The sequence below is a fragment of the Hemiscyllium ocellatum genome, chromosome 32, assembly GCF_020745735.1.
Source record: "Hemiscyllium ocellatum isolate sHemOce1 chromosome 32, sHemOce1.pat.X.cur, whole genome shotgun sequence".
In the NCBI taxonomy this organism is placed as follows: Eukaryota; Metazoa; Chordata; class Chondrichthyes; order Orectolobiformes; family Hemiscylliidae; genus Hemiscyllium; species Hemiscyllium ocellatum.
In genome coordinates, this window is record NC_083432.1 from 10730995 (window position 1) to 10747204 (window position 16210).

Below are 16210 nucleotides of genomic sequence, written 5' to 3' on the forward strand. Positions count from 1 at the left end.
TAAGTCATGCTAAGATTTGCTTTCCCAAAATGCAGCACCTCGCATTTATCTGAATTAAACTCCATCTGCCACTTCTCAGCCCATTGGCCTCTCTGGTCCAGATCCTATTGTAATCTGAGGTAACCCTCTTTGCTGTCCACTACACCTCCAATTTTGGAGTCATCTGCAAGCTTACTAACTGTACCTCTTATGCTCGCATCCAAATCCTTTATATAAATGACAAAAGGTAGAGGACCCAGCTCCGATCCTTGTGGCACTCCACTAGTCACAGGCCTCCAGTGTGAAAAACAACCCTTCACCACCACCCTCTGTCTCTACCTTTGAGCCAGTTCTGTATCCAAATGGCTAGTTCTCCCTGTATTCCATGAGATCTAACCTTGCTAATCAGTTTCCCATGGGGAACCTTGTCGAACGCCTTACTGAAGTCCATATAGATCACATCTACTGCTCTGCCCTCATCAATCTTCTTTGTTACGTCTTCAAAAAACTCAAGGAGAAAGTGAGGTCTGCTGATGCTGGAGATCAGAGCTGAAAATGTGTTGCTGGAAAAGCAGGCAGCATCCAAGGAACAGGAGATTCGACGTTTCGGGCATAAGCTCTTCTTCAGGAATGAGGCAAGTGTGTCCAGCAGGATAAGATAAAAAACTCAATCAAATTTGTGAGACATGATTTCTCATGCACAAAACCATGTTGACTATCCCTAATCAGTCCTTGCCTTTCCAAATACATGTACACCCCTCCAACAACTTGCCCACCACACTGAAATCAGGCTCACCGGTCTATAGTCCCCTGGCTTGTCTTTACCGCCATTCTTAAACAGTAGCATCACGTTTGCCAACCTCCAGTCTTCCGGCACCTCACCTGTGACTATCGATGATACAAATATGGCCCAGCAATCACTTCTCTAGCTTCCCACAGAGTTCTCCGGTATGCCTGATCAGGTCCTGGGGATTTATCCACTTTTAACTGTTTCAAGACATCCAGCACTTCCTCCTCTATAATCAGGACATTTTGCAAGATGTCACCATCTATTTCCCTACAGTCTATATCTTCCACATCCTTTTCCACTGTAAATACTGATGCAAAATATTCATTTAGTATCTTCCCCATTTTCTGTGGCTCCACATAAAGGCCGCCTTGCTGATCTTTGAGGGGCCCTATTCTCTCCCTAATTACCCTTTTGTCCTTAATATATTAGTCTCATCCCAGATTCAACCCTACAACTCAGCTCCGCCCTCTTACACTGAGCCACCTGTCTATCTTCATTCCCACCTGTCCACTTCACCCTGCACTGCGAAATATCACCATCACCCTCCCACCTGCATCTACATATCGCCTTCCCAGTTAGCTTTCACACCAACCGCATCCCTATTTATCTCTCAGTCCCCTTCCCTCCCAACCGCTGATAAAGGGCTTATGTCCGAAACATTTATTCGCCTGCTCCACAGATGCTGCCTGACCTGCTGTGCTTTTCCAGCACCACACTTTGACATAAAGTTAGCATGCAGGTATTACAGTAAACAACTGAAATAATTGGCACAAAAATAAAATGGGAAAGGTAGCCTGACAATAGCTAACGAAACAAATTTGGAGTAGTGTTGGTTCCAAGGAAGTAGCATAGAAATTGACCAAAAATGCATCAGACCTGATGATTTTGAGCAGTTTAAATTTCAAAAGTAAAAGAAATTGATTAACAAGGAAAAAATGGAATAGGAGAATCAATTTGTGGGGAACATACAAACTGGTTGGAAAGTTTCTACAGGTATGTGAAGAGAAAAGGATTCCTGAAGACAAATGTAGGTCCTTTACAGTCAGAACAGGTGAAGTTATCATGGGGAAGAAGAGAGCAGACCATTTAAGAATATACTTTGGCTCTGTCTTCGCAAAGGAGGGCACAAATAATGTCCTAAAAATGTGGGGTAACACAGAATCAATGAAGGAGGAGGAACTGAAGGAAATGAGTGTTAACAGGGAAATGGTGTTGGGTGATTTGTGGTATTAAAGACCAAAAAGCCTGATAATCAACATCCCAGAGTACTTAAGGAAGTGGTCCTAGAAATAGTAGATACGTTGGTAGTCAATTTTTTTCCAGATTTACATACTCGGGAACAATGCACCTCCACTATTTAAAAAAGTAGATACAGAGGAAATTGAATTATCGATCAGTTAGCCTGGCATTGGAAAAATGCTAGAGTTCATCCTGAAAGAATTAAGAGCACGATACTTGGAAACAGTGATAGGACTGGACAGGGACAGCATGGATTAATGAAAGAAAAATCATACTTGACCATTCTAATGAAATATTTTGAGGATTTAACTAGTAGATATGGATGAGCCAGTGGATGTGGTTTACTTGGACTTTCGGAAAGCTTTCAACAAGATCCCACATACGAGATTAGCATACAAAATGAAAATGTACGGGATTGGGTGTAGTGTACTGACATGTATAGAGAATTAGAGTCACAGGTTCATAGAGTCACAGAAACTGACCCTTTGGTTCAAATCGTCATACTGGCTAGATATCCTAAATTAATCTAGTCTCATTTTCCAGTTCTTGGCCTATTTCCCTGTAAACCCTTCCTATTCATATATCCATCCAGATGCCTTTTAAATATTATAATTGTACCAGACTCCACCATTTCCTCTGGTAGCTCAGTTCATACACGTACCACCCTCTGCGTGAAAAAGTTGCCCATTCGATCCCTTTTAAATCTTTCCCCTCTCACCCAAAATCTATGCCCTCTAGTTCTGGACTCCCCCACCCCAGGGGAAAGACCTTGTCTACTGTGTTGTTGTGGTTCTGTTCGCCGAGCTGGAAGTTTTTGTTGCAAATGTTTCGTCCCCTGGCTAGGCGACATCATCAGTGCTCTGGAGCCTCCTGCGAAGCGCTTCTTTGATGTTTCTTCCGGTATTTATAGTGGTCTGTCCTTGCCGCTTCCGGGTGTCAGTTTCAGCTGTCCGCTGTAGTGGTTGGTATATTGGGTCCAGGTCAATGTGTTTGTTGATGGAGTTTGTGGATGAATGCCATGCCTCTAGGAATTCCCTGGCTGTTCTCTGTCTGGCTTGCCCTATGATAGTAGTGTTTTCCCAGTCGAATTCATGTTGCTTGTTGTCTGAGTGTGTGGCTACTAGGGATAGCTGGTCGTGTCGTTTCGTGGCTAGTTGATGTTCATGTATGCGGATTGTTAGCTGTCTTCCTGTTTGTCCTATATAGTGTTTTGTGCAGTCCTTGCATGGTATTTTGTAAACTACATTAGTTTTGCTCGTGTTGGGTATCGGGTCCTTTGTTCTAGTAAGTTGTTGTCTGAGCGTGGCTGTTGGTTTGTGTGCCGTTATGAGTCCTAAGGGTCGTAGTAGTCTGGCTGTCAGTTCTGAAACGCTCCTGATGTATGGTAGTGTGGCTAGTCCTTTTGGTTGTGGCATGTCCTCGTTCCGTGGTCTGTCTCTTAGGCATCTGTTGATAAAGTTGTGCGGGTATCTGTTTTTGGCGAATACCTTGTATAGGTGTTCCTCTTCCTCTTTTTGCAGTTCTGGTGTACTGCAGTGTGTTGTGGCTCTTTTGAATAGTGTCCTGATGCAGCTTCGTTTGTGTGTGTTGGGGTGGTTACTTTCATAGTTTAGGACTTGGTCTGTGTGTGTTGTTTTCCTGTGTACCCTTGTGGTGAAGTCTCCGTTCGGTGTTCTCTGTACTATCACGTCTAGGAATGGGAGTTGGCTATCCTTTTCTTCTTCTCTCGTGAATCGGATTCCTGTGAATGTGGCGTTGATGATCCGGTGTGTTTTTTCTATTTCCGTGTTTTTGATGATTACAAACGTGTCATCGACATATCTGACCCAGAGTTTGGGTTGAATTTGTGGTAGGGCTGTTTGTTCTAACCTTTGCATAACTGCCTCTGCTATGAGTCCCGAGATTGGTGATCCCATGGGTGTTCCGTTGATTTGTTCGTATATCTGATTGTTGAATGTGAAGTGTGTAGTGAGGCACAGGTCCAGTAGTTTAAGTATGCCATCTTTGTTGATAGGTTCCGCCTCCTGTTTTCTGTTCTGTATGTCCAGTAGGTTGGCTATTCTTTCTCTGGCTAGGGTTTTGTCAATCGAAGTGAACAGTGCCGTCACGTCGAATGAGATCATGGTTTCTTCTTTGTCTATGTGTATTCCTGATGACGTCCAAGAATTCCTGTGTTGATTGTATGGAGTATTTGGATCTGCTGACCAGGTGTTTCAGTTTCTGTTGTAGTTCTTTGGCCAGTTTGTATGCTGGTGTCCCTGGTAGTGATACTATGGGTCTGAGTGGGATGTCTGGTTTGTGTACTTTGGGTAGTCCATAGAATCTGGGGGTGTTGTAGCTTTCCGGTTTCATTCTTTGTAGGTCAGCTTTGGTTATCTGTCAGTTTTTTTGTAGATTCCTTAGTGTGTTATTTATTCTATTGGTGAATTGTGGTGTGGGGTCAGAATCCTTCATTTGGTAGGTGTTGGTATCTGCGAGTAGTTGTTGTGCTTTTTTGATGTAATCTGATTTATCTAGGATGGCCGTCATTCTGCCTTTATCTGCTGGTAGTATGATTATGTTCTTATCGTTTCTTAGTGCTTTCAGTGCTTCCCTCTCCTTGGTGTTGAGGTTATGTGTTTGTCTTTTTCTTATCATCATAGGTACGACCGTTTGTCTCACTGTTTGTTGTGTCTCTTCTGTCAGTCCATTGTTCCTGAGTGTGCATTCTAGTGCTGCTAGGAAGTCTGCTGTCTTGGCATCCCTGTGGTTGTAGTTGAGTCCCTTGGCCAGTATAGTTCTTTCCATATCTGTGAGCTGTCTGTGGGAGGTTTTTAACCCAGGTGTGTGTTGTAGTGTCCTCTTTTTTGTGTGTTAGTTTGGCCATTTTTTCTTTTAGTGCCGTTTTTTTGCGGTGTGTTGTCCTGTTCTGTCCTATAGTGACAGCCTGTTCTATGGCCCGGGTCCATTCATGATTAGTGGTTTTTGAAATTAACGACTTTTGGCATGCAATTTCTTGTTTGTATTTGTGCAGTCGGTTGTGAGCGTCTGTGATCATTACCTGGATCATCCTGAATCCGTTCTGCTTGGCTGTTTCCCTGGCTTGTGGATTATTGACTGGTGGTCTGTACCTGACACATTGTGGAAGGATTTGATTCTTTCGGCATTCGTGTAGGAACCGGAGTTGTTCATATGTGGCGCTTAGGCGGTTAGCGCAGGATTCCCATTTCCTGGCTTGTCTCAGCATCTCTCGCCCGTAAGTGTTCAAGGTTTGTGCGAAGATTTGTAGCTCAGGTGCTCGTTGTTGTGGTTCTGTTCGCCGAGCTGGAAGTTTTGTTGCAAACGTTTCGTCCCCTGGCTAGGCGACATCAACAGGCTGTCACTATAGAACAGAACAGGACAACACACGCAAAAAAAACGGCACTAAAAGAAAAAAATGGCCAAACTAACACACAAAAAAGAGGTCACTACAACACACACCTGGGTTAAAAACCTCTCCCACAGACAGCTCACAACCAAAAGGACTAGCCACACTACCATACATCAGGAGCATTTCAGAACTGACAGCCAGACTACTGCGACCCTTAGGACTCATAACGGCACACAAACCAACAGCCACGCTCAGACAACAACTTACTAGAACAAAGGACCCGATACCCAACACGAGCAAAACTAATGTAGTTTACAAAATACCATGCAAGGACTGCACAAAACACTATATAGGACAAACAGGAAGACAGCTAACAATCCGCATACATGAACACCAACTAGCCACGAAACGACACGACCAGCTATCCCTAGTAGTCACACACTCAGACAACAAGCAACATGAATTCGACTGGGAAAACACTACTATCATAGGGCAAGCCAGACAGAGAACAGCCAGGGAATTCCTAGAGGCATGGCATTCATCCACAAACTCCATCAACAAACAAATCGACCTGGACCCAATATACCAACCACTACAGCGGACAGCTGAAACTGACACCCGGAAGCGGCAAGGACAGACCACTATAAATACCGGAAGAAACATCAAAGAAGCGCTTCGCAGGAGGCTCCAGAGCACTGATGATGTCGCCTAGCCAGGGGACGAAACGTTTGCAACAAAAACTTCCAGCTCGGCGAACAGAACCACAACAACGAGCACCCGAGCTACAAATCTTCGCACAAACCTTGAACCTTGTCTACTTACCATATCCATGCCCCTCATAATTTTAATAACCTCCGAGGTCACCCTCAGCCTTCGCTCCAGGGAAAACAGCCCTAGCCTATTCAGCTTTTCCCTATAACTCAAACCCTCCAACCCTGGTAACATCCTTGTAAATCTTTTCTGAACTCTTTCAAGTTTCACAACGTTCTTCTGTAAGGAGACCAGAATTGTACACAATATTCCAACTAGTTGGTGGATAGGAAAAAAAAAAGAGTAGGAATAAGTACGTCTTCTTCCAAGTGGCAGGCAATGATGAGTGGGGTGCTGCGGGGCTCAATGCTTGAACTCCAACTATTCACAATTTATATTAATTATTTAGATGAGGGAACGAAATGTGACATCTTCAAGTTTGCAGACGAACAAAGCTGGGTGAGAAGGTGAAATGCTTCAGTGTGATTTGGATAACTTGAATGAGTGGACAAATGCATGACAGATGTAGTGTAATGTGGATAAAATGAGGCTACCCACTTTGGTAGTAAAAACAGAAAGGCAGATTATTACCTGAATGACAACTGGTTGAGTGAGAGAGAGCTGCAAACAAGATCTGGGTGTCATTGTACAATGGTTGCTGAAAATAAGCATACAAATGCAGCAAGCAGTGAAGACGACAAATTGGTTTGTTGGCCTTCTTAGTGACAGAATTGAAATACAGAAACAAGGATGTCTTGCTGCAATTGTACAGGGCTTTAAGTGAGACCACACCTCAAGTACTGTGAGTATTTTGGTATCCTTCTCTGTGGAAAGATGTTCTGGCTATCGAGGGAGAGCAACAAAGGTTTACCAGACCGAGTCCTGGGATGGAAGGACTGATGAAGAAGTGAGAATGCATCAGTTAGAACTATATTCACTCAAGTTTAGAAGAATGAAGGGAGATCCCACAGAAACCTTTAGACAGGATAAAGGCAGGAAGGATGCTCCAGGGAGTCCAGAATCAGGAGTCTTGGTCTAAGGATACAAGGTAGACCATTTAGATCTGAGATGAGGAGAATATTTTTCACCAAGGGAATGGTGAGCCTGTGAAATTTTATGCCAAAGTAAGTGGTTAAGGCCAAACGTCGTATGTTTTCACGGAAGAGACAGATATAGTTCTTAGGACTAAAGAGATCTATGAGGAGCAAGTGGGAACTGGGTATGAATTAGATGATCAGCCATGAATGGTGAACCAGGCCCGAAGGGATGAATTGCCTACTCCTGTTCCTATTTTCTGTGTTTAGTTGTAATTAAAGCAGTAAATAGCAGTTTGTCCTTTATTGAAAGGGATTGGAGTGCATCAGTGATATTCAGCGGAAAGATGGTGAGGGCCAATTGGGACACTGGAAAATTTTAACTTGGCTGCAAGAATAATTTTAAAATATATATTTATTGGTTCATTGTTTCTTCAAAAAGGCATTCAAGCTTGTAAAACATAAAATGATTGTTAAAATATACATATTAGTAGCTGCACACAGTTAAGTAATTGTTATATAATCAAGCTTTGGTGCAAAGTGCGCACAACTTTAATTTACACAACTACCCCTCATTTAACATTAGTGTAATCCTTGAATGCTTAATAACAACGTACTAAACAGATGCCTTTTTTAAAATTAAGAAACGTGCTAGAGATCATGTTGCACAGATTGGCCTATAAAACCATCTCCCATAAAAGATGACCCCAAATTTTCAGCTCAATGATTCTGCATCTATTTGGCATACCAGTAAATTTCTGTTTTAGCTTCAATATGCCATGTAATCACTGCCACAAAAAGGCTGTGGAAGCCAGGCCATTGAGTGTATTTAAGACTGAGATAGATTCTTGGTTGTCAAGGGGATCAAGGGTTACACGGAGAAGGTGACAGAATGGGGTTGAGAAACTTTATTAGGCATGACTGAATGGCAGAACAGACTCGATGGGTCGAATGGCCTAATATCTGCTACTATGTCTTATGGTGCATGAGTACCATTGGTAATTAGCCCCAATTTTTCACCCCAGAAATGGATGTGTTCCTTACAGGCACCACATAACTGGATGCATTGGATCAGCAGTTTAAGCACATCCAAGCAGCGCAGATTCCATATTGGGAATAACAAAGATAGCAACCAATCTGTACTGGTAGTTCACTTTTATACTGGATGCATGAGTCAACCAACATTATGGGAGAGATTTTGAGGTTTCAAATGTTGACTTATTACACTGTAATCTATAGTAATAGAATGGGTTCACAACTATAATTTTACATTGGCTATCTTGAATCTAACTGGCCCCAAAATGTGTTTACTAATTTTTAACTTATAAACTCTTTCAACATAGCTTTTCCTTGCTGCTTTACTGTTTCTTTCAAATTGATGCTTTCCTCCAAATTCCCAACCTTCTTGTTTAAGGCCTCTCATTCACCGACACTCCGACTTGTCAGCTCCTCCCTCTCAATTTGCCAGTTCCCTTGTATCAGTTCTGACTTTAACTTTCATTAGTTTGAACCTTATTTTCTTTTCTTATCTATTCCTACATTTTATTCAAGTTAAAAGTTGCTGTTAAACTTTTCACATGCAAGTTATGATGTCACTTCCTCAGGGATGATCAGAAAAGATTGTGTGTAAAAATCGATGTTGGCTTCACTTTAAAATGCTTTCTCAGAAGCTATTCACATCATTACACCTGATAATCAATTCCATTACAACACACTGTTGGCAGTAATGTTCCCTTTACTTTCAAATTCAAAGATTCCTTCAATGTTTCAAAGCTTTATGTTAGAAAGGTCCAAAGTTTCATAATCAGTCAAATAAACATGCAGTCATCACAGTTTGAAGGAATTTGGTTCTTGAAACTTATTTCTAGCACAATAATATAATTGCAATATTGATTTTCTTTAACCAAAATATATTTAAATAATATATTCATCAATGGATGAAAAACATAAAAATGAGGAAACTCATCTTCCCAAACATCACAACATTTCAAAAGGGGTTATTCCCAAGTTCTGTGACAATACCCATTAAACCATGAAATATTTTGGAATTTCACCTTTAAATCTTTTTGTTTATGGATTGTAAGCCCAAAGTTTGTAATGACAATTGCTGCATAAGTAAGGACCACAAGTAAGAAAAACACAGGTGAGTTGTGTAAGTCAACTGCTGTCGACGAGCAGTAAACTGAAACACACTGTACAGTTTAAATGAGTGGGAGCAGCACAGTGGCACAGTGATTTGTACTGCTGTTGCACAACGCAGGAAAACAGGTTCGATTCCATCTCAGGTGACTGTGTGGAGTTTGCACATTCTCCCCATGACTGTGTGGGTTTTCTCTGTATGTTCCAGTTTCCTCCAATAGTCCAAAGATGTGCAGCATCTTTGGATTGTATATTAACTCCATGAGGAACGACAGGGATGGGGTAGGCTTGGTAGTATGTTCTTCAGAGTGTCTGTACTGACTCTGTAAGCTGAATAGCCTCTTACTGTACGGTGGCTCAGTGGTTAGCACTGCTGTCTTGCAGTGCCAGAGACCCGGGTTCAATTCCCACCTCAGGCAACTGTCTTGTACATGAAGGATGGGTTGCACCTGAACTGAAGGGGTTCAAATGTCCTGGGTGGAAGATTTGCTCGTCTGATTTGGGAGGGTTTAAACTAATTTGGCAGGGGGTCAGTTGCAGATGTGACAGTGACAGGATATATTGAATCTAAAAGGAAGGCTTCTCACGCGATGAAATAAAGGGATCGGTTATAGTGTGTATGCTTTAATATAAGGAGTGTCCGAAATAAGAGTGAAGGACTTAGAGCATGGATCAGTACTTGGGACTACGATGTTGTGGCCATAACAAAGATGTGGGTTTCACTGGGGCAGGAATGGTTGCTTGATGTTCCAGGGTTTAGAATATTTAAAAAGAACAGGGAGGGTGTAAAAAGAGGAGGGGGGGTAGCATTGCTCATCAGAGAGTGCATCACAGCTACAGAAAAGGAGGTTGTTGAGGAAGGTTTGTCTACTGAGTCAGTATGGGTGGAAGTTAGGAATAGCAAGGGAACAGCCACTGCATTGGAGGTTTTCTACAGACCACCTAATAGCAGTAGAGAAATTGAAGATCTCATCGACGGGCAGATTCTGGAAAAATGCAAAAGGTTGTTGTTATGGGTGATTTCAATTTTCCCAATATCAACTGGAACCTCCTAAGTGTAGATGGTTTGGATGGAGCCAACTTTGTCCGGGTGCTCAGGAAGGTTTCCTAACTCAGCATGTCGACAGACCGATGAGGGGAGAGGCCATTTTGGATTTGGTGCTTGGCAACGAGCCAGACCAGGTGTCAGGTCTCGTGGTAGGAGACCACTTTGGTGACAGTGATCACAACTGCTTCAATTTAGCATAGCCTTGGAAAGTGAAAGGAGCAATTACCGAGGGAAGATATTCAATTGGGGAAAAGGAAATTATGACACTATCAGACAGGAATTGGGAAGTATAGACTGGGAGCAATTGTTCCACAGAAAGGGCATAGCAGACATGTGGAGACTATTTAAGGAGCAGTTGTTGAGAGTGATGCACAAATTTGTTCTTCTGAGGCAGGTAAGAAGAGGAGGGATTAAGGAACCTTGGATGATGAGAACAGAGGAACTTCTCATCAAAAGGAAGAAGGCAGCTTATGTAAGGTGGAGGAAGCAAGGATCTAGCACAGCTTTAGAGGATTACAGGCTTGCTAGAAAGGACCTCAGAAATGGACTGAGGAGAGCCAGGAGGGGGCACGATAAAGGCCTGGCAAGAAGGATTAGGGAGAACCCAAAAGGTGTTTTACTCATACGTCAGGAATAAGAGAATGATCAGGGAGAAGGTAGGGCTGATCAGGGATAGCGGAGGAAACTTGTGTGTGGAGTCTGAGCAGATAGGGGAAGCCCTAAATGAGTTTTTTGCTTCAGTTTTCACCAAGGAAAGGGAAATTGTTATAAATGAAAACTTAGAGGAGCTGGGATACAGTCTTGACCAGATCAAGATTGATGAACTTGGTGTGCTAGAAAGTTTGGAAAACATTAAGATTGATAAGTCCCCAGGGCCAGACCAGATTTATCCTAGGCTGCTCCGGGAAGTGAGAAAAGAGGTTGCTAAGCCGCTGGCGAGCATATTTGCCTCCTCACTCTCCACGGGAGTTGTACCAGAGGATTGGGAGGAGGCGAATGTTGTTCCTCTTTTCAAGGGTAATAGGGAAATCCCTGGCAATTACAGATCACTCAGTCTTACGTCTGTGGCCAGCAAAGTTTTGGACAGAATTCTGAGGGATAGGATTTATGACGATTTGGCAAAGCATAGTGTGATTAAAGGCAGTCAGCATGGCTTTGTGAGGGGCAGGTCATGCCTTACAAATCTTATTGAGTTCTTTGGGGAGGTGTCAAGATAGGTTGTTGACGGTCAAGCAGTGGATGTGGTGTATATGGGTTTCAGCAAGGCATTTGATAGGGTCCCCAGGGTAGGGTCATTCATAAAGTCAGGAAGTATGGGAATACAGGGAGATTTGGCTATCTGGATTCAGAAGTGGTTGTAGTTGGAAAGTATTCTGCCTGGAGGACAGTGTTGAATGGGGTCTTGCAGGGCTCTGTACTTGGGCCTCTGCTCTTTGTAGTTTTTATAAATGACTTGGATGAGGAGGTTGAGGGGTGGGTTAGTAAATTTGCAGATGACACAAAGTTTGGAGGTGACGTTGATAGTATACAGGGCTACTTCAGGCTGCAGCGCAACATAGACAGAATGCAGAGCTGGACTGAGAAATGGCAGATGGAGTTCAACCTGGATAAGTGCAAAGTGATGCATTTTGGTAGGTCGAACTCGATTACTGAAAAAGGATTAAAGACAGGATTCTTGGCAGTCCGGAGGAACAGAGGGATCTGGGTGTGCAAGTACATGGATCCCTCAAAGCTGCCACCCAAGTGGATAGGGTTGTTAAGAAAGCATATGGTGTTTTGGCTTTCATCAACAGGGGGATAGAGTTTAAGAGCCGTGAGGTATTGTTGCAGCTCTACAAGTCCCTGGTGAGGCCACACTTAGAATATTGTGTCCAGTTCTGGTCGCCCTACTATACGCAACATACAGAGGCTTGGGAAGAGGGTGCAAAGAAGGTTTACCAGGATGCTGCCTGGACTGGAGGGCTTGCCTTATGAAGAAAGGTTGAATAAGCTCGGACTTTTCTCTCTGGAGAGAAGGAGGAAGAGAGGAGACCTGATAGAGATGTACAAAATAATGAGAAGAATAGATAGAGTCAATAGCCAGAGACATTTCCCCAGGGCAGGATTGACTGGTACGAGAAGTCATAGCTCGAAGACATTAGGAGAAAGGTACAAAGGAGACTTCAGAGGTAGGTATTTTACAGAGAGTTGTGAATGCATGGAATGCGTTACCAGCAGTGGTGGTGGAAGCAGAGTCATTGGGGACATTTAAGCGACTGCTGGACATGCACATGGATAGCAGTGAGTTGACGGGTGCGTAGGTTGTTACTATATTTTACATTAGGATTAAATCTCGGCACAACATCGTGTGCCAAAGGGCCTGTTCTGTGCTGTACTTTTCTATGTTCTATAGGGATTCTATGATTGAATGAGATGGGTTACAGGTTGACCGTGAGTATGTCACTCCATTGTGAAATATCTTCACCATCACTCATTACATCTTAATCACTCTTTTGACGGGCCACTGAACATAAAGAAAAATCTTTGCCTGCATCAAATTGGCTGAAGGATGAGAACTTAAACTGCCAAATATTTATGAATTTGTTTGAATTCCTTTGATCCTTTTAAAATATGTTGATACATCAGTTGCTGATTAGATAAATTGACTTGGAGAAATTATTGAAACAAATGACAGTATGAAGAAATTGAATTAACATGCAAGGTGGCTTGAAGTAATTCCAAAAGACAGTGACAGTGATCTAACAGAATTAACAGGCTCGAAGGATTGTATCTAAAATAGTTCCCTTCATCAAAGCAATGATGTTTAAATACATCATTTAACATCCATTTTCAAGGAAGTTTAGACAGAAAGACAAACACAGACTGACATTTTTAAATGTGCTCAATAAGAATAATTGTACAAGATGTTCGTATCCACTAACAATTAAGCTGATGATTTGACATCTGCTTCCATGCTCAGTTGCAAATACATCAGTGAAAAGGTAGTTTGTATTTTTTGGAACAAAGCTTTGATACATTAAAAGTACAAAATTAAATAACTTTATCAGTTTAGCTTGAATAAGCCCAACATATCATCATGGATTTATGTTTCAACAGTATATGACAGGTTTTCAAAAACATCAATGTCTTGGTGAATCACTTGGCATTTTGCAAAACCTTTGGGAAGGTTTCACCTCTGCCAGTGATAGTCAAGATGAGAGTAAAAGGTGATATATGAAGTTGGGCAGATATTTGGCTTAAAAACAGAAAACAGAGACTAGTCCCAAATGGAGATTTTTCAGATGGGAGGAAGAGACTATCCCACAGAATGGAAGAATAGCCTCAGGATGGATCTCTATGAAATGTTGTGCTGGGCTGATTCTTAATATTTTAAAGTATTCAAGTCTTGGGGTCACAAATTAAGTCAAGACATGATATAGTGGAAAAGGGAATAAGAAATACGAATCAAAGGTAGGTGGGACTGATCTAGCAAAGTGGGACAGGGGTTTGATGTTGACATTTTTCTTGCTGCTCCCAGCAAACATTATTTGCCACATAATGAAAATGAACTCTATGTAAACAGTAAATTTCACTTTTAAGATATGCTGTAAACCTATAAGGTCACTACTGTTCACTTAATTGCATTAAGTGCTGAAACATGGAGAGTTAATTAGAGTCCTACAGCACGGAGACAGGCCCTTTGGCCCAAACTGTACATGCTGTACAACATGCTAAATGATATTCAGTTTGGCATCAGGTTTTCTTTAAGTTGCAAGACTATTGTCAAATATAATGTGCTCTTATGCCACAAATTCATGCACACAGAGAACAGGATGCCAATGCTTGAAAAACTATGTGCTAACAAAGCTGTGATCAATAGCTCTTATTGTGGGCTGGATTCAAATTCAGGGCTAAAAACATGACATGACAGCCAGAGTTAGCCAGTAGTTATTGCTTTACCTTGATGTTTGGAGTGTATAAATTGCGTAAAGATGCTAGTGCAGTGGATAGCCCTTCTGTGCTGTAAGATATCCACAAGCCTTGGAGTATTGAAGAGGAAACACCAACCTTTTTGCTCAGTCCCTTGAAGAGAAACAGAAGAAACAGTGAATTATTTTTCCTGCCAGAAACAAGACATAATTATGTTAAATGTTCAAGTGTATTCACTAAAAGGCCAGCTTACTCTTGCCTGCTTTGTACATGTAGTAGTGATAACTGCTTTGCACACATAGTGCATATATCATGCAAATGTTGCAACTAGCTTCCAGCTGCATTGTACTCATCATAAAAAGCAATGATCATTTTCTTTCTCCTAATCTATATGCTTTCTCCATCAACCGATGAATATCATACAAGAAACAAAATCCCAATACTGAGGTACAAATATGATGATAAAAAACATTTAAGATTAGGTAGATATAGTTAATGATATGAACTATATTTCTCTTGCATAAAGTCTGGTTGAAGATTTGTAGCTCGGGTGTCCGTTGTTGTGGTTCTGTTCGCCGAGCTGGAAGTTTTTGCTGCAAACGTTTCGTTCCCTGGCTAGGGAACATCATCAGAGGTATTGGAGCCTCCTGTGAAGCGCTGCTTTGATGTTTCTTCCGGTATTTATAGTGGTTTGTTCTTGCCGCTTCCGGGTGTCAGTTTCAGCTGTAGTAGTTTGTATGTGGGGTCCAGGTCGATGTGTCTGTTGATGGATGTTCTTGCCGTTTCCGGGTGTCAGTTTCAGCTGTAGTGGTTTGTATATGGGGTCCAGGTCTATGTGTCTGTTAATGGAGTTTGTGGATGAATGCCATGCCTCTAGGAATTCCCTGGCTGTTCTCTGTCTGGCTTGTCCTATGATGGTAGTGTTTTCCCAGTCAAATTCATGTTCCTGGTTGTCTGAGTGTATGGCTACTAGGGATAGCTGGTCGTGTCGTTTTGTGGCTAGCTGATGTTCACGGATGCGGATTGTTAGCTGTCTTCCTGTTTGTCCTATATAGTGTTTTGTGCAGTCCTTGCATGGTATTTTGTAAACTACGTTAGTTTGGCTCGTGCTGGCTATTGGGTCCTTTGTTCTAGTGAGTTGTTGTCTGAGTGTGGAAGTTGGCTTCAGACAACAACTCACTAGAACAAAGGACCCAATAGCCAGCACGAGCCAAACTAACGTAGTTTACAAAATACCATGCAAGGACTGCACAAAACACTATATAGGACAAACAGGAAGACAGCTAACAATCCGCATCCATGAACATCAGCTAGCCACAAAACGACACGACCAGCTATCCCTAGTAGCCATACACTCAGACAACCAGGAACATGAATTTGACTGGGAAAACACTACCATCATAGGACAAGCCAGACAGAGAACAGCCAGGGAATTCCTAGAGGCATGGCATTCATTCACAAACTCCATTAACAGACACATAGACCTGGACCCCATATACAAACCACTACAGCTGAAACTGACACCCGGAAACGGCAAGAACATCCATCAACAGACACATCGACCTGGACCCCACATACAAACTACTACAGCTGAAACTGACACCCGGAAGCGGCAAGAACAAACCACTATAAATACCGGAAGAAACATCAAAGCAGCGCTTCACAGGAGGCTCCAATAGCACTGATGATGTTCCCTAGCCAGGGAACGAAATGTTTGCAGCAAAAACTTCCAGCTCGGCAAACAGAACCACAACATTTCTCTTGCAGTTTGATACAATGGAGCTGATCATTTCAAAGGCAGTTAAGAGGAAATTGCATTGCTTCAGGTCTGGAGTCACACATAGGCTAGCCTAAGAAAGGATGCCAGGTTTATACCTATTGAGATCTTCACTATTGTATTTGCATTTTTGGTTTAGAACTGTGAGCTGAAGTTGAGAATTAAAACTTTGAGCAGCAGCTTGCTTTGGAAAGGA

At 42.3% G+C, this 16210-nt stretch overlaps 1 protein-coding gene across 5 annotated transcripts in view; it reads right to left on the reverse strand.

The window, feature by feature from the left end:
* Positions 1–16210, reverse strand: part of LOC132830691 (protein TANC2) — a 996151-nt gene that overhangs the window by 101641 nt on the left and 878300 nt on the right. For all 5 annotated transcript variants that reach the window (XM_060848498.1, XM_060848499.1, XM_060848500.1 and 2 more), the window contains one exon: positions 14268–14390. In XM_060848498.1, the coding sequence (XP_060704481.1) occupies positions 14268–14390 (123 nt within the window). The remainder of the gene's footprint in view (positions 1–14267; positions 14391–16210) is intronic.